Source organism: Humulus lupulus, chromosome 1, assembly GCF_963169125.1.
Source record: "Humulus lupulus chromosome 1, drHumLupu1.1, whole genome shotgun sequence".
NCBI classification, from domain to species: domain Eukaryota; kingdom Viridiplantae; phylum Streptophyta; class Magnoliopsida; order Rosales; family Cannabaceae; genus Humulus; species Humulus lupulus.
This window is the reverse complement of record NC_084793.1, coordinates 273,831,773-273,850,752: the sequence shown is the minus strand read 5'-3', so window position 1 is coordinate 273,850,752 and position 18,980 is coordinate 273,831,773. Positions and strand designations below refer to the sequence as shown.

Below are 18,980 nucleotides of genomic sequence, written 5' to 3'. Positions count from 1 at the left end.
GAGTGCTGATCTGGGGGTAGCGCTACAGCGCCCACCCTAGGGCGCTACATCGCTACACAGGAGGCATTTGGGCGTTTTGGGGTTCTGAGAATAGCGTTGGGGCGCTAGGGAGCAGCACTGTAGCGTTACTCTTTTCCTTCAAAGTCCTGTTTTGAGTGTTTTTAAGGGCTTTTGGCTTAGGGTTTCAATCCTTAAGCCCTGAGATCGAATCTACTCACCGTGTGGGCATGTTTCGAGGTCCCGAGAGTGGTGTTTAGGTTAAGACCCTTTCAATGTTGAATTCCATTAATGGAGGTTATAATTGGTTATGATTAGGTAACCTCTAAGGAATCAAAGGTTGATCATTCTCAGGAGTCATTCATATTATATTTCTCGCTCGAACCAAAGGTAAGAAAACTGCACCCCATATGTGACATGCAAGGTTGTTCATGAGGCATGTTGATTGTGTAAATGTGGACATGGATTGATTATTGAATGCTTAGCAAATCTTGCTCACTTGTGCATGGTACTGAATAATTAGTCAGATTTGGCAAAGGTGTCAGTATCAACTGTGAAGCTGGGACTTATTAGTCAAGTTTGGCCGTGGTACTGGGCACTGGTCACACAGTGTTGACTTATAAGTTAGGACGACCTTAGCGTGTTCAACGCAAGCCCATAAAGATTAGATCTAATCGACATCTGCATTAAATGACTCAGAAGAGCGTTAATGCCGGACCGACCTCTAGTTCGATGAAAACTAAAAGCGCTAGTGTAACGCCCTACTTCCTTAGAGCCGTTACTAAGTGAGTTTTAAACGTGCATTTAACTCGCTAATCGAGGTTTTAGGTCAAAAGTGTAATTAAATCATAAATAGTGAAATAAACTTTGAAAATAATTCCATTTACTATAAATCGTTGAGTGTTTGACACTTGGGATCCCAAGATACTGTTTGGAAATATTTACAACATATGATTTACAAAACAAATCGACTAGACCACAAAATCTAGGTTTTAATACAACCATCTTTCAAAAACCACTGGCTGTGGCAGCCAGGCAGGCCAAACATGTACGCGCCGCTTCACGCTCTCCGTACTCATGGTTGGTTGACTTTCTCCTTGCCCTTACCTGCACCACAGAGCACCTGTGAGCCGAAGCCTAGCAAGAAAACCCACACAAGCAAATAACATATGCATAACAAACACTTAGCATATAATCAGGCCACCAATAGGTTAAACACATACGGCCATGTCGTCCCAGGCGCTTTACCATGCCCTGGGTTTGCGGTCCACACCATGAGGATATCCCAGGTATCCTTTAGGGTCTCACCTTGGCAGCTCGTACTCCACGTGCTCAACGCTACTCCCGGCCCCTTGCCGCTCTCGGCCTTGCACCCCATGTGCCTAACGCTGTTTCCGGTCCCTTACCGTTTCCGGCCTTGCCGAACTCGGCCTGCGCCGTTCCCGGCTCTTGCCGAACATTTACACATATGCATACATAGCATAATAAAGCAAATACTAATTATGAACAAATCAATCAAAGGGCTACGCCCTGCAACACAGACATATAGGGCTCAGCCCTGCATACAAGCTCTGTGGAAGACAGTGGTTTTCTTACCTGTGTCCCGAGCTTCTTAAGCACTGAACCCTCGAGCACGGTCCTCTAATCCGAGCCTCTCTGAGAACCTAGTCACAACACATATATAGCATCCCCATTACTAATCGATTTAAAAACATCTCCCGGAACCAATCCCGAGCTCTCGAGACCTCTCGGACCCCCACACAAGGTGGCGGAAGCGTCCCCCGAGCCCCTTGATCAAAAGCCTAAAAACTTAATTTTCCCCTACCCAGAAATGGCCTAGGGCCGCGACACTAACCCTCAAGGGCTGTGGCGCCCAGCGTGGCCTCCTTCCCTGATGCAACCTAGCGCCGCGGCGCAGAAGAACAGGGCTACGACACCCCTTCGCGAACCCAGAATTCTGGGTTTTCCCCTGCATTTTCCCCGAGCCAAAACACTCCCAAATCAACCCCAAAGCATACCTAAGTCCCAAATTCAATTCAAACCCCACATAGACCCTCTAACAAATCAAAAACATCAACAACAAGCCTAAACACACAATCAAATCCCTAATTCACAAATTGGCTTAAAACTTTATAAAACTTAAACCAATAAACTAGAAACTTGAACCACAACAGCTAATACATAACAGAGATGCATAAAACCCTTACCTCAAGTAGAAATTCGCCCCTGAGCCTTCTCCAAGTCCAACTCCAAGCAATTCCCTCTTATTCCCAAACTGAACCTAGGCAAGCTTCATCCCCAAGAATCCACCAAACAGCCACACAAACCAACTTTCAGCTTTCATCCTCAATCTCTCAAAATCAAGCTTAAAACCCAAACAAAACAGAGATTAACACCTTACCTCTGACCTTGGCACACCTTTGAGCTAATTCTCCTAGCCACATCAGCCAAATTCCTCCAAATCACTAGCCCAAAATCCTCAAAACTCAGCAAGTCTCCAATCACCAAAGAGATGAAGAAGAAATCGCATGAAAGGAAGAGAGAGCTGAGAAGTTATGTTTTTCTTTCTTTCCTTATTTTTCTAAACCGTTCTAAAATTCCCTCAGCCTTATCCCATTACAACGAGCTGCCAAATGACCTAATTACCCCTCCATCTAACCCATACTCTAATTAATCCTCAAGGACAACTTCGACCTCTCCTAACTTCTTGCAAATATACCATTTCCTCAGTTAGAGTATCCATCCTTAATGGTTACCTATGGTTACCCAAGCTACTAGAATACCACTAACCATTAACCAAAAATCCCCAAACCCAATTTATAAAATTCCCAAAATACCCCCAGGCTCCTCCCAAGCCGGGTATTTAATCCCGTTGTGACTTTTAAACTAATTAGCTTCCTAGGACCCTCTCGGCACGTGCATCACAATAATATCACTGTTATATCATCAACATCACATATATTTAATTTATGCCCTCAACGGGCTAAAATTACCAATTTGCCCCTAACAACCAAATGGGACCCACATGCATATTTATTTCACCTAACACATGCATTCTAACCACTTATTCATTAAATTCACATAAATTAATACAGTTTAACAATTATTGCCCTCCAAGCACACTAATCAAGGCTCCAAGCCTTATTAGCAAATTTGGGTCGTTACAACTGGTGTGACTTACCCATCAGTCACTCATATGTTAAGTTAGAGACTTACCCATCAGTCTCTCATCTGTTTAAGGCTGGTGACTTATCCAGCAGTCACTCATCTGTTTAAATTAGTGACTTGCTTGTCAGTCACTCAGTATGGTTTACTAGAACCTCAAGAGATATTCACTCATCTGTTTAAGGCTATAAGCTCTGTGTGATTATAATGATAATCAGTTGATAATATCTATATGCATTATTGTGTTTTCTTGCTGGGCTTTGGCTCATGGGTGCTATGTGGTGCAGGTAAAGGGAAAGAAAAGCTCACCCAGCCTTGAGTGGAGAGCTTAGGTGGTGATGTGTACATATGCGGCCGCTTGACCACCATGGCCAAGGCGTTCTCAGAGGAACTTGGGGGTTTGCCCTATTTTTGTCGCTTAGGTCGACGGGTTTGTAAATTTGAAACAGTAACGACCATTTTGAGTTGTATATAACTTGTAAACGTTTTGATGGGCCCATGAACAGTTTTATGTATTTAATAAAATATATCATTTCCTTTTTATTGGTTTTCCACCTTAGCCTGTTAATAACACTTAGAGCACGTTTTTAACCAAAGGACTTGGGTAGCGGGTCAAATTTCTGGTTCACCGATCACCGTAACTGTTCTGGGGTAACCAGGGCGTTACAGTTTTAAAGAGAGAAAGTGGTTGTTAATGGAGGGACAATTATGTCCAAAATTTACAAAATAGCATAGTTAGAGAATACTTGATTATGTTGGCATATATAATAATTTTTTTTAGATGAAATACAAGAACAACAGCCCAGACTCAAACACCAGGAAGAGACAAATCTTCAGCCAAAGACGCCATAGGAGGAACACCTCCTTACCAAAAGCCAGATGCTTGATAACGAATAGAATTCTTGGCTATCAAATGAGCAACAAAATTTGATGATCTGGGACCAAACTGAACAAAAAGAATTCTATGGTCCACAGCCTCCCTCCTAATACCAGCCACAAGCAAATTCAAATCACCACTCTCCTTCGGCGGTCTATTAAGCATAACCACCGCTAAGCTACAATCCAAAACAATATGACCACAACTCAGATTTAACCTTTTAAATAGCTGAATGCCCTATTTAATGGCCAATAATTCAGCCACAAGAGGTTCATAGGCACTGTTGATGAAAGTACTGCTAGAAGCAATAACCTTCCCCAAACTATCTCTGATAACCACGCCACTACTACAACAGCCATGATCCTTATTCACTGCAGCATCCACGTTAATAATGAGCTCTCCCTCAACAGGAGGAGCCCAAGCCTTAGGAGCAGAATTGTTGTTGTAGCAAGTAGCAGATCGAGCCTGGACAAACTCATTAATAAATTTAGACGTCCATTCCATCACAGCAGTAGCTTCCGAGTTCCATTTCTTGAATAAAGCCTTGTTACGATTATTCCAGCACTGCCAAGCCAAAACAATGAAGAAGCCAAATCTGTCTTTGGGAAGTTGAAGAGCAATTCTTGACAGGAAAGAAATTGGGTCTTCCATATTCCATCTTTTAATGAGCTTGCTAAACCCCGGCACCTTCCAAACCTGTTTATTCTTTGGGCAGTTCCAAATTGCATGATACCAGTCCTCCACCTTGATTGAATCCCCACACATCCAACAACTTTGGTCACTTCTAAGCTTCTTGCAAAATAGAACACTATTAGTGGGAAGCCACAAGTGCCATAGCTTCCATAAAAACTGTTTAGTTTTTGGAGAAACACTCAAACTCCACACTCTTTTCCACAAACTTTCAGTTTCTCTCATACCTGAACCTTTTACCATGTCTCTTTCACGAATAGCAACTTGGTAGCCAGTACGCACAGAGTACTCTCCATTTTTGTTAGGGATAATTGTGGCAAAAGTACCCAAAGTTTGGGTTTTGTACGCGGCATAGACCCAAAGTTTATTTTTAGTGGCAAAAGTACCCATAGTACCCAAAACTGTTATTCCGTTTGGTTTTCTCCGTTTGTGGCTTCTGGGTGTACACGTGTACGCACCAGATAATTCAGAACATTTCCTAAAACAAATGAAAATAAATAAATGGGAGCTTTTGTTTTAAAACATGATATGAACCCAAAATACCCAAAGTTGTGTCTGAAACCGACCGACCACCACCTGACCCATTTCGACGGTGACTTCGCCTGACAATGCCATGGAGGCTTGCTTCAGAGCCTGGTCCCAGTTATGGTAAGTTTTTATGTTCTATTTCGTGGAGTTTTTATGGTCCCAGTTTGGTGTGCTGCCCCACACTAGCAGACACATATTTTTTTGTTATTTTCTTGTGTTGTAGCATCGAATGCTTTGGTGTGCTATCCCAAAACTGAACAAAAGCAGATGTTGTTATGTCCCACATGTCTGTTTTGGGTGTTTTGAATTTGTGTGGTTTTATTATCTATTTTGGGATTTTTAATTGGTTTTGTTTTATGTGTAATAGTCATAAATTTTGACATTGGTTTTTGTATTAAATGGATAGGAAAAAATTCTGAAATGTTTACTTTAGTGGTGCATCATGGGGGTGGAAGTGTGTCCTTTTTTGATGGTTGTGAGTATGACTGTTTTGGTCTATTGGACATGGAAAGATTGGTGAAAGAGCTTGGATACCAACTTCCATTTGATTTCTGGTTTGTATCAAAAAATCAAGCAATCAAGGATGGTAAAAGTATTGTTAGTGATAAAGATGTACTGGAGATGTTTGATGATATGCGGTTATGGGGATATAGTTATGTGGATGTGGATGTTAGTGGTCCTTATATCCCTAATGAGCATGAAACTAGGGAGGCTGTTTATGAGGATGTTGCTAATGAGGATGATGGTGATGACCATGGTGAGGATGATGGTGATGATATGGAAGAACCAGTGGTTACACAAGTGGAAAAACTGGGCCAAGGTCAGCATGGGGCCCAATTAGAAGCCCAAGAAGTTGGTGATTTGGGCCAGTCATCGAGGCCTAATATACCTCAGCCCAATGAAGGTGACTTTGTGGAACCAGAATATGCCCTAGATGAAGAGGAAGTTAGGCAGCAAGAGAACAACATAACACCACCAAGTCAATGGTGGAGCACTGTGAATGAAGTATACACTCAAGTGGATGGGGAAATTTCAGATGGATTCGAAGATGAGGAAGATCTAAACAGCCTAAACAGTGATGATGACGAGCCTATTCCTAGGAGAAGTAGAAGGCAATTTGTACCTACTGATGAATGGGCTGATTTCAAGTTTAGTGTTGGGTTGGAATTTGCAAGTGTTGAACAGCTTAGAGAAGCTCTAAAGGAACACTTCATAAGCAAAGACAGAGAATTCAATTACCTCTTCAATAATCATACAAAGTTAAAGGCTATTTGTAAGGCCACTGGCTGTGGGTGGTCTTTGTATGCTCGGGTCCTAAAGAGGAATAATTTGACATTTCGGATTAACACCTTGGTGGATGAACACAACTGTGGGATTAGGTTAAATAGCAAGCTGGTGGATGCACCTTGGTTGGCAAAACACTTCTTACCCCAATTCAGAATGAACCCAAACATGCACTATGCAAACTTCAAGGAACTCACTTCGAACAGTAAGTTTTCTCACACTAGTAGACACATATTTTATGCTGCAAAGAATAAGGCTCGGCTAATGCTTGAGGGGTCTGTGGTTGAGCAATATGCAGTGCTTGATGATTATTGCAAACAACTAATGAAACTGATGCCAGGCAGTACTACCATTATTAAAAGCAATATGGTGGCTGATAAAAGGGTGTTTGAGAGGGTCTACATATGCTTAAAAGCATGTAAAGATGGCTTTAAGTCTTGTAGGCCTTTGGTTGGCTTGGATGGATGTTTTTTAAAGGGGTATTGCAAAGGGATACTACTTGCAGCTGTTGGTATTGATGCTGAGAACTCTATGTTCCCAATTGCTTATGCAATATGTGAAAAGGAAAACACTGAAACATGGACATGGTTTTTGACTCTATTGAAGGAGGATTTGAGTGAGGTAGATCATAGAAATTTTACAATGATCAGTGATAGGTAGAAAGGCTTATCAAATGCCTTGTCCACTCTCTTTGAAGGTGCAGAGATTAGATTCTGCGTGAGGCATTTACATTCTAACTTCAAGAAGGAGTTCCCCGGTCTATTGCTAAAACAAAAATTATGGGCATGTGCGCGAGCATCAACACCTGAAGAATTCAAGAGAAAGATGGCTGAACTGAAGGGTGTTAATGAGAAGGCCTTTGATTGGCTAATGAAGAAAAGTCCCTCTGAATGGTCCAAAAGTCATTTCAAGACCGATGTTAAATGCGACATGCTATTGAACAACCTCTGTGAAAGCTTCAATGCTGCAATATTGGATGCAAGACATAAGCCCATTATCACTTTGCTTGAGAAAATTAGGTATTGGTTGATGAGTAGGTACTATGTGAAACGAGAGAGTGTAAGCAAATGGGTGCAGCCTGTGGGGAAAAGGATCGTGAAAGTGATAGAGAAGAATAAATCAGTTGCCAGGCATTGTCAATGCACCAGGGCTAATGCTCATAGGTTCCAGGTGCAGTATAAAGACTTCGAGTGTTTTTCTGTGAATTTTGTTGAGAAGGTCTGCACTTGCAGACTTTTCCAACTCTCTGGGATACCATGTGGGCATGCCTTATCTGCCATATGGAGTGGTAATCTCAATATCATGGACTTCGTTGATGTTGCTTATAAGGACACCCTTTTGGCTCAATACATTGGCATCATAGAACCAATGCCCTCACCTGATAAATGACCAGATGTATTCCAAAATCCCATACACCCACCATCAGAGTCTGTGTTGCCTGGGAGGCCAAAAAAAGCTCGCAGGAGGGAAACAGATGAGCCTCCACCAGCCACTGTAACTAATGCAAGTCGGGTAGGCCAGCCTAACCATTGTAGCAATTGTGGGTCAGTAGGGCACTCAAAGCATTCTTGTAAGAATCCAGCAAAGGATCAGGTATAAATGTTTAAATATGTTAAAATATGGTGAAATCTGGTTTGTATGTTAAGTTGGTATGAAATTATTGCTTGTAATTTGGTATAGTAATCAGGTATGCAATCTGATATATGGTATCTTACTGCTATAGTTGTAGCAATCTATTGCAGCAAAATAGAGGGGCTACTAATGTTATTACCTTTCATACTCATGCGGAATGTTAAAGGAAAAAGAATGGGAAGGCCACCAAAGAAAAATCCAACCCCATCAACTGTAAGAAGAAACACTAGAAGAGCTAAGCAACAGGCAAGGGAGGATGCACAAGGTGGTTCAACCTCACAAACCCAACCACAACAATCTCAGCAACAGTAAAACCAGAAGGCCAATTTTTTTTTGTCATCAACCTCTGTTTTATGCAATAGCAATAGCCTAATTTTTTGTATCTGTTTAGTTTTATGTAATATGGTTTAGGCAATAGCCTTTTTACTGAACTATAACAGATGACATATGTTATTAGGCCACTCCTCTATACTTTCTGGTTTGTAACCAAAAACATCATGTTTTGTTCAAGAGGAAGCTAATATATATTGCATTATCTTTCTTGCAAAAAATCTGTGCTTAACATTACAGGAGGTTGTTGAACATCATTAAGAAATAATATTGATGCACTTCTTTTCTCTGTCAATTCCATTAAGAAATAAGAAAACCAATTTGTAAAATAAATAACACTTGAGTTTTTATCTTGTGCACCAAATATAAAGACTAACAAGATTCACCAAATTGCATTCATTCAAAACTAACATAATTACAATACAGAGGCCAATAAGGATGCCTCAAATGTTTACATTTTACAAACCAAACACCAACACTACTTTAGGATCCATAATATAACTAAAACAATTACAATACAAATTAATTTTCCCCAACTAATAATAATTGTTATCCCATTATTACATTGAGCACAAACATTACAAGCAACATCAATTTTAACATGTATTCCATCCTCTGCCTCGAAGCTTCTCACCCATCCTGGAACCATACCTCTTCGAGATGATGAAGACTCTGAATCGACCCACCGAAAGAAATCACAACCCCCATCAGACTATAAGATTGTTAAGAACAAAAAAAAAATGAAAGATAACTATAACATCTAATGCAACGCGCAATCAAAAACAAAAAATTGAAACTTACTTTCACTCTGGAGCAAGTTCTGAACCTTCTCCCAGGATTCCGCTTGGTCCATGAAGTCCTCACGACTGATTGCAATCCACAATCGCAGCTCACACAATCAAACTCATCTCTATTCCTTCCTCGATTGTGCACACCCGAAGAAGATGAAAATGAACCTTTTGCTGCCATTTAAAATGCCACAGACCCTCGACCGATGGATTATTAAGTCGATGGCAATGGCTTCCTAAGCCACGTTCGAATGGTTTTTTACGGCAATGGCTTCATCTGATGTGAAGTGGAAGGTTTAAAACAAAAGTTCCCATTTATTTATTTTCATTTGTTTTAGGAAATGTTCTGAATTATCTGGTGCGTACACGTGTACACCCAGAAGCCACAAATGGAGAAAACCAAACGGAACCAAACGGAATAACAGTTTTGGGTACTATGGGTTTTGCCACTAAAATAAACTTTGGGTCTATGCCGCGTACAAAACCCAAACTTTGGGTACTTTTGCCACAATTATCCCTTTTTGTTATAATGCCAAATCAATTTATCTTTAGACTCAAGGGTTCCTTGAATAATACCCAGAATACAATTAGCATCATCATTAATGAAAATGTTTCTGATAAAGTTCACATCCCAATCCCCATCAGCACACCTAAGGTCAATCACTCTAACACTAGGAGGCAACTCGGGTTTATCTAAAACACTAAAATTCAAGGGTCTTGGCAGCCATTTATCCTCAACTATCCGAACCTCCTCTCCCCAGCCAATTCTCCAACGCGCATCTATTTTGATTATTTGCTGCCCCCAAAGGAGACTCCTCCAAATAAAGGTGGTGAAGATCCCACCATCGCATGCAAGAAGTCTCAATTATTATGGTAGCTATATCGGAGGACTTTAGCAACAAGGGAATCAAGAAATCTTAGTAATCTCCAACATTGTTTAGCAAGCATTGCTTTATTGAAAAGTTCCATATCTTTGAAGCCCATACCTCCTTTGAGCTTTCTTCTACACAACACTTCCCATTTGCACCAGTGAATTTTCCTTTTCTTCTCAGTTGATCCCCACCAAAACTTAGCGGCAATACTATGAATATTATTTATCAGATTCAATGGGAGTTTGAAACAGTTCATAGCATAATTAAGCATAGCCTGCACCACTGCCTTTATCAGAACCTCTTTGCCTGCCACCGAGAACAGCGATCTCTTCTAACCCTTAATCTTATTCCGAATCCGAGATTTGATATATTTAAAAATCTCCTTTTTTGATCTACCAACAAACCCTAGGAGACCCAAATACCTCTCAAAATGATTGGTAATTTAACCTCAAAAAACTCCACTAGGGCTTTCTTAGCGCAGTCATCAACTTTGTTACCAAAATAGACTTCAGATTTGCTAAAATTTATCACCTGGCTCGAAGCAAGAGAATAACAATGAAGAATTTCTTTCATCGATCTACACTCATCAACATGAGCATTGAGAAACATAATGTTGTCATAAGCAAAAAATAAGTGGGATACTTTAACACCATTTCTACCAAAACACAGGCCCTCTAAGAGATTTCTCTGTTCAGCATCCAAGATCAAACAAGAAAGAGCTTCAGCACAAAGAATGAATATGAAAGGAGAGAGGGGGTCACCTTGGCGGAGGCCACGCTCTGGTATCACTTTGCCTTTGACATCCCCATTCAACAAGAAAGAAAAGGATACATAATTGATACACCCCATGATTTTCTTGACCCATTCACCATGATAGCCCAGCTTCAACATCATATGCTCCACAAATCTCCATTCATCTCTGTCATACACCTTCGACGTATCAAGTTTTAAGGCCATTTTCTTTCCATTCCCAAAACGATCCTTTCTCATACAATGCATCCCTTCATATCCAATAATTTCATTGTCATGGATCATTCTTCCCGACACAAAGGCACTCTGTGAGTTTGAGATAGCCACCATTAAAGAGCTTTTCATACGCTCAACCAAACACTTTGACACAATTTTGTACACCACGTTGCAAAGACTAATAGGACGGTACTCTTCAATTTTATTAGCTTTAGCAACCTTTGGGATTAACGTAATCAAGGTTTCATTGAGTTGGTGAAGAGGGGTATTCTCATTTAACACTTTTAGTCACACTCTAACAACATCACCCCTTACCGAACTCCAAAATTTCTGGAAGACAAGGGCTGGGAGCCCGTCAATCCCAAGGGCTTTTATAGGGTTCATACCCTTCACAGCCGAGATGACATCCTCCTTTGTAAACATAGCCAGCAAGCTCTCATTCATAGCCTCCATTATTTTCGGTTGAATCCCCCTGATATCACTATCAATGATATCATCAGAATGACTAGTTGATCTGAACAAAGACTGAAAATAATTAACAACAATTTTCTCAACATTCTCAGCCTTGCTTTGAAAGATCCCCTCATTGTTAAACAACCCACCAATTTTGTTTTTCTTCTTTCTTGAAGAGGCCTTATGATGAAAATATCGAGAATTTCGATCCCCACATTTTAACCACACCGCTCTACTCCACTGTCTCTAGTACACTTCTTTTTTCTCCAAAAGACAATTCAAGATTTTTTCCTCCATTTTGAGCAGTTTCCAATTGCAGGGGTCCATAGAGAGAGACAAATCTTTAATTCTCTGATTAACTTCAACAATTCTAGCATTCATTTGTTTCCTCATCTCATGATTCCAACGCCTTAAATCTTCCTTGCACCCCTTCGTTTTCAGTTTTAGCTCACTAGGATTGTTGTAGAAAACACCATTATTCCATTTATCATCGATAATCCATTTACACTCCTCATCTTCACACCAGGCCTCCTCGAAGTGGAATCGAGACCTGAATTTTTCTCTTTTATCCAATGAAGGCGAATCCTCACCAAACTCAGTGACAATGGCTTTATGATCAGATCCCATCTAGTCAAGGTGTTGAACCTTAAAATCCTTAAACACATCCTTCCACTCTAAGTTGACTAAAACCCGATCCAGTTTTTCCATGACAAAAATAACCTGATGGCCATTACACCAAGTGGAAGTTTTTTCCTGTCTAGTTATGTCATCCAGAGTGCAGTAATCCAGAGCTCTTTGGAATCTATTCATTGCCTCCTCACTCCGAATACTGCCTCCACTCTTCTCCTCCATCAAAAAATTTCATTGAAGTCACCTCCAAGAATCCATGGACCCTGGATAGAGTCAGCTATACGACACAATAAATCCCAAGTATGAATACGATCTCCAGCCACTGGACTACCATACACTCCAGTAAAATGGAAACCAACCTCCCCTTCTCCAGAAATCACAGTATCAATATGAAATTCAGAGTGACTACGGACACTAACCTCTAAAGTAGAATTCTACAACAACAATAATCCTCCACTTAGCCCAACTCTATCAACAGCAAAAAAATTGTCAAAACCACTTCTTAGAGTAACATTTTCTGCTTGACTTCGGGACAATTTACTTTTCGAAATGAACATGATATCCGGTTTCAACAAAACACAATGGGATTTTAAAATATTGAATGTACCAGGGTTCCCCAACCCTTGTACATTCCAGCAAAAGAGCTTCATTGTGTCCGACAACCTTGTTCAACAAGGCGCACCGATTCAATTTCAGAAGTGGGAATAGAGCAATCCACCAAATTAGGAAAAATCTCCCCCAAAAATGCCTCTCCTCCTTCCACCATCGAGCTTGTCCCTTCTCCATTAGCCGCAATATTCTCTTTTGAAATGATGATGCCCTCATTCTTTGTGCTTCCTTGTTTGCGAGCCCTTTCCTTGATCTACTCTCTCTTCCTACCCTTTCCTCGATTCTGATCTGAAGGCAAGGTTGAGCTTCCAACAAAGAACGTCACCGACACCAACAACTGAAGAGGTTGGTTGATTCCACTCCCATCAATCTTTGTCTCTTCCACCATTTGTTTTTTACAGTTTTGATCCAAGCTCTCATCCCTCCCATCCTTCTCACCTCTGCTTCTTCTGTTATTTTTTGTAGCCTCATTATTTTTCTGGTTCAGATAATTCCCAGAACTTTTTGGCCTATTAACTCTTTTCCATCCTCTCTTCTGGGTCTTATCACTAGCCTTCTCATACTAAGGCACATGCCCACTTGCCTTATCCACTAAAGGCCTCTGACCTTGTATCAGCCCAACCATTTTAAGGGCCATCTCCTTTTCCTTACCTACCCGAAGCTTAGAAGGCCTTTGACCCAATCCATCCAAGCCTTCTTTGTTACCTATATGACAAAGAAAAGATGGCCCAGTTGACACTTTCTCAATTGCCACCTATCCATCCTGCTGACTAATCAGCCGAGCCCCACTACCGCTCCCTTTAAGTGATAATTGTCCCTTGATATGATTTTCACTAGCACCAATTTCCATGCTCTCCCGACTTTCCTTGTTTTTCCATTGGTCTAAATTATGAGCAGCCATCAAAGAATGATCTTTCCCTTTCCCCAATGAGCACTAAGGAACCCCATGCATGTTAACACCTTCTCCTTTCCCTTGAACTTTCTTCGGCCCTTCACCTTCTTCATCTTGCCTAACACTGTCGGCCGTCGTTGATGACGGCCCAACCTCCACATTTGCCAATTGTTTTTTCTTGCTACAACTGAAAAAATTCTTCCGTTCATCATATGTATTTAGCCAGACACCATAAAAAGCCACCTTGTTCCCGTTTAAATCTTGCACCATAACTTGCTCCTTGTTACATGTTTTTTGATGGTGGCCCCACCAATCACAGTTAAAACAAAGGAGGGGAAGATAATCAAACTTAAATTGAACCCAGTGTTTCCCACCTTCCATTGGAAGATATCTCCCAACAAAAGCTTCTTTGTTAATGGGAAACTTAATCTTTATTCTCACTTCCTGTTTCATCGTGATAATCTGGGGATCATCCCACTTTATGTCTGACACAACCCCAGCCATGCCTCCTAGTCTTACCACATTATTTTTTGTTAAAGCCTTCAGATGAAAATCTGTCATTCTAACCCAACACTCAATGTGATGAAGTAACACGTCTTTCCAATTGCCTGATGCTAGCCATTCTTCAACAATCAGGATGCCTCCTTTGAAGGACCATGGAGATCTGTTCATGACCCTCTTCTGTAGCCGTTCATCCTCAAAGGTGAAACCCATAATCGAACTCCCTTCCACATGTTCAAAAACTTTCACTTTCTAGCCCACCTTAGTCTCCCATATTCTTCCAAAATTAGTTTTTAAGAAACTTTCCTTACATTTCTGCCTAGTTATCACTCTTCCCACCACTGACATATCACTCATAAGTTCCAATGGTTCATTCGTCTCCCACTCCTCCTCATTATCCTCCACCATCAAAGATACTTTTCTATTACAGATATCATCCATATCCAATTGTGTACCCTCATGCGTAGTCATCTGACCAGAGAAACAATAGAAACCTCAGAAAGAGCAAGAGAAACTAAAAGGTCACTCAAAGACTACCTACATATATAATAATTAGACAATCTCCAATGCAAGATGTAAATTTTGTGCCAAATTTAGCACAAAAAAAATGAGTTAATGTTATATTTGGTCTAATATTTGCAATTGTGCTCCAATGCATAAGATGCAAATTAATACAAAAAAATCAATAATTCTTTTAATATTTATTGAGAACATACAAAAATTAATTTTTTAATTATTTTTAAAATCTAAATTGTGTACTCCAAAAAATTTATTATTAAAAAAAAGTTGATAAAAAATGATATATGATTGGTTATTAATTATCAACTACTAAATTATAATAATTAGTAACAATATGATAAATAAAAAAGTAGCATTTTTTTATATGATAAATTTAGTTCATGTTATATTTTGTGTTAAATTTAATATAATTTTTAGTATGTGTCAAATTAGACATATTTTTTACAACACCATTAAAGTATTTTTTATAAAATATGCTAAATATAATATTGCACCACATTTTTGTCACTGCATTCGGAGATGCTCCAATGAATGAAATTTCTCAATAGAAATCAAACCCTAAATATTAGATGAGGGGGCAATTTGTGATTGGTATCACAAGAAGTAAGAGAAGATAATCCTCGACGGAGGATCCGAATACGAGAGTCATCTTGCAGTTTCACTGATTCATTTTGTCGAAAACCCAAATGGGTCATTAGTTCAAATTCGGCAAAGAAAAACCTCCAAACAAACTAAAATAAGGAACAACTACCGCTTTAGTCTTTATTCTTATATATTATCCGAACATAAATTCACTGAAACCGAATCACATACTTACGTAAGATTAGACTGCGACTCAAATAAGAAACAGAAAATCATGCACTATAATAATAACTCAACCTTTGCCTCTTCCTTATCTTTGATCTCATCTCAACACAATTGCAAAACATGTCAACTCTTTCCAGACTTCTCTTCTTCCTTTTCTTCTTCTTCAAACTCCACTCCACCATCTCCAACTTCTCAACACCTCATTTCCCATGTAAGCCACCTAACCATAGCTTCTACCCTTTCTGCAACACCTCACTCTCCATCTCCGCGCGAGCTCAGTGCCTCGTTTCACTTCTCACCCTCAAAGAGAAGATCGGTCAGCTCACCAACACCGCACACTCCATCCCAAGGCTCGGTATCCCTCCCTACGAATGGTGGTCCGAATCGCTCCATGGCATCGCCACCAACGGGCCCGGTGTCTCCTTCAAGGGTGTCGTTTCGTCCGCCACCAGCTTCCCCCAAGTGCTTCTGACGGTGGCTTCTTTCAATCGGACCCTCTGGTTCAGAATCGCATCGGCAATAGGGGTGGAGGCTCGCGCGATGTATAATGTTGGGCAAGCTGGGTTGACGTTTTGGGCACCCAGTATTAACATTTTTAGGGACCCCAGATGGGGGAGAGGCCAGGAAACCCCGGGGGAGGACCCCTTGGTGGCTTCGGCTTATGCTGTTGAGTTCGTGAAGGGTTTTCAGGGAGGGAAATCAACTATTGGTGATGAAATTGGAGGGGGGTTTGGGGAGAAGAGAGTTTTGGAAGATGATGGTGGGAGTGACGATCTAATGGTCTCTGCTTGTTGTAAGCATTTGACTGCTTATGATTTGGAGAAGTGGGAAGGTTTCACTAGATATAACTTCAATGCTGTGGTAAAACTTTGTTTCCTTTTTTGTTAAATGTTTGCTAATTTCAACTGGGTTTGATTTGATTTAGCTTTATATATATTCTTTTGACAAGATATTTTCTAAATTCAACCGGGTTTGATTCGGTTTTTAGTTAAAAATACCTTCTTCGATAAAGTGTCGGCTAATCTCATCTGGGTTTGCTTAGTTTTAGCTTAAATTATCCTCTTTTGATAAATGATATGCTAAACTCATCTTGGTTTGGTTTGTTCTAGCTTACATTTTATTCTTTTGATGAAATGTATTATTCTAGCTAAACTCAACTGGAATTGTTATGTAATTTTACAACATAGATTACGGACCAAGATTTTGAGGACACGTATCAGCCACCTTTCAAGAGTTGTGTTCAGGAAGGAAAAGCTAGCTGTTTAATGTGTTCTTACAATGAAGTTAATGGGGTTCCTGCCTGCGCTCGTAAGGATCTCCTGGATATAGCTCGGGATAAATGGGGCTTTAAAGGGTAATAACATTTTCAGAGTTCTAACTTCTAATAATAGAATAGACAAATGCGATGTTAGAACTTAAGTCACTTGATTGAATGAGCCTCATATGTACAAAACCTTGATGGCATGAAGTACAGATATATTACTTCTGATTGTGATGCTGTGGCCACAGTATTTGAATATCAGCATTACACCAAAAATAGTGAAGATGCAGTTGCTGATGTTCTTAAAGCAGGTCGTTAACATTTTTCTTTCTTTAAATTTGTTGAATTTTTCCCAATGCACATGACTAGTCTCTGGTTTTCATATAAAAGACTTACAGATCAATCTGTTATTTTCAGGAACGGATATAAATTGTGGAACGTTCTTGTATCGACATACTATTTCAGCTATAAAAAAAGGAAAGGTGCAAGAGGAAGACATAGACAGAGCACTTCTCAATCTTTTCTCAGTTCAACTACGTCTTGGATTGTTTAATGGGAATCCTTTAAAAGGGAAGTATGGAAAGTTGGGACCTCAAGATGTTTGTACCTCAAAAAACAAGAAATTGGCCCTTGAAGCGGCCAGGCAGGGTATTGTGCTTCTTAAAAATGATAAGAAGTTCCTGCCTTTAAAGAAGGGTACTGATTATTCCTTGGCTGTTATTGGTCCACTGGTGAATGATTCAAGTAAATTGGGTGGTGGCTATACAGGTATTTTCAACTGTATATGATATTCATTTACAGATGAACTTGTATACATCGTTACTATAATCAAATTCTAGGCTTTAAGCTAAGGAGTGGTTTGTTGGTTGACTAGGAATTCCCTGCAGCTCAAAGAGCCTCTTTAGTGGATTTCAAGAGTTCGTAAACAAGGCATATTATGCAACTGGTTGCCATAACGCATCATGTGATTCTGATGCTGGCTTTGATGAAGCAACAAGTACGGCAAAAGATGCTGATTTTGTTGTTCTCATCCTTGGCCTTGATTTGTCCCAGGAAACAGAAGATCTTGACCGAGTTAGTCTTCTTTTACCGGGAAAACAGATGGCTCTTGTTTCCCATGTGGCTGCTGCTAGTAAAAAGCCAGTGATTCTAGTTCTCACTGGCGGTGGACCCCTTGATGTATCATTTGCTGAAAAAGACCCTCAAATTGCAAGCATTCTCTGGATTGGATACCCTGGGGAAGCTGGTGGAAGAGCCCTTGCAGAAGTCATCGTTGGAGATGTCAATCCGGGTAGGTTTTTAAGATTCACGAACTGAATTTACCTGCCACCAAAGGGAACTATTTTCAGCTCAGTTTTAGTTCTTAAAAATGAGTAGCTCCTGCAGTATAATCATTATGATGAACTTACATGACAGAGGTTTAATTTTGAAGTATATGAAATCTAAAGACTCGATCAAGCTTACAATGCTTTTTTTAATCCAAAAATTTTTAGGTGGAAGGCTTCCGATGACTTGGTATCCCGAGTCCTTCACCAATGTTCCCATGAACGATATGAGAATGCGAGCAAATTCTTCTCGTGGCTATCCTGGAAGAACCTACAGATTTTACACTGGAAGCCAGGTATATCCATTTGGGCATGGCCTGAGCTACAGCAGCTACACTTACCAATTCATGGCAGTTCCAAACAAAATAAGCTTATCAGGATCTTTCAAAGCCAAATCCAATAAAAACATACTACACCTAGGAGAAAACCAACTTGGTTACATAAGCATCGACGAGATAGAGTCTTGTGATTCATTAATATTCTTTGTGGAAATCTCTGTGATGAATGTAGGAGACATGGATGGAAGCCATGTTGTGATGTTATTCTCTAGATTGCCTAAAGTTATTGATGGAGCTCCAGATAAACAGCTACTGGGATTTAACAGTGTGCATACTGTTTCAAACAGATCTACAAGAACAAGGATCTTAGTGGATCCATGTATGCATCTTAGCTTTGCTAATGAGAAAGGAAAGAGAATAATGCCTTTGGGTGACCATATGTTGCTGTTGGGAGATTTAGAGTATTCAGTTTCAGTTCAAACTTGATGAAATCTACAAATTATACAGATTATATTCGCATTGAAATAATTTGAACTTTGTATCCTCATTTGGTTTCTAAGGATGCATTTACTGTCA

General features: G+C 40.1%; 2 protein-coding genes across 2 annotated transcripts; one reads left to right on the top strand and one right to left on the bottom strand.

Moving 5' to 3' along the window:
- Nucleotides 1–10,152: 10,152 nt before the first annotated feature.
- Nucleotides 10,153–12,209, bottom strand: LOC133834813 (uncharacterized). The gene is made up of 4 exons (XM_062264569.1): nucleotides 11,836–12,209; nucleotides 11,445–11,643; nucleotides 10,586–11,348; nucleotides 10,153–10,469 (listed from the first exon to the last, which is right to left on the bottom strand). Exons 1-4 carry the CDS (start codon nucleotides 12,207–12,209, stop codon nucleotides 10,153–10,155), a joined length of 1,653 nt encoding a protein of 550 aa, XP_062120553.1.
- A 3,153-nt stretch (nucleotides 12,210–15,362) lies between these two features.
- Nucleotides 15,363–18,980, top strand: LOC133806837 (probable beta-D-xylosidase 6). Its single transcript, XM_062244926.1, has 6 exons — nucleotides 15,363–16,401; nucleotides 16,728–16,894; nucleotides 17,015–17,112; nucleotides 17,219–17,569; nucleotides 17,676–18,092; nucleotides 18,295–18,980. Exons 1-6 carry the CDS (start codon nucleotides 15,661–15,663, stop codon nucleotides 18,888–18,890), a joined length of 2,370 nt encoding a protein of 789 aa, XP_062100910.1. The 5' UTR covers nucleotides 15,363–15,660; the 3' UTR covers nucleotides 18,891–18,980.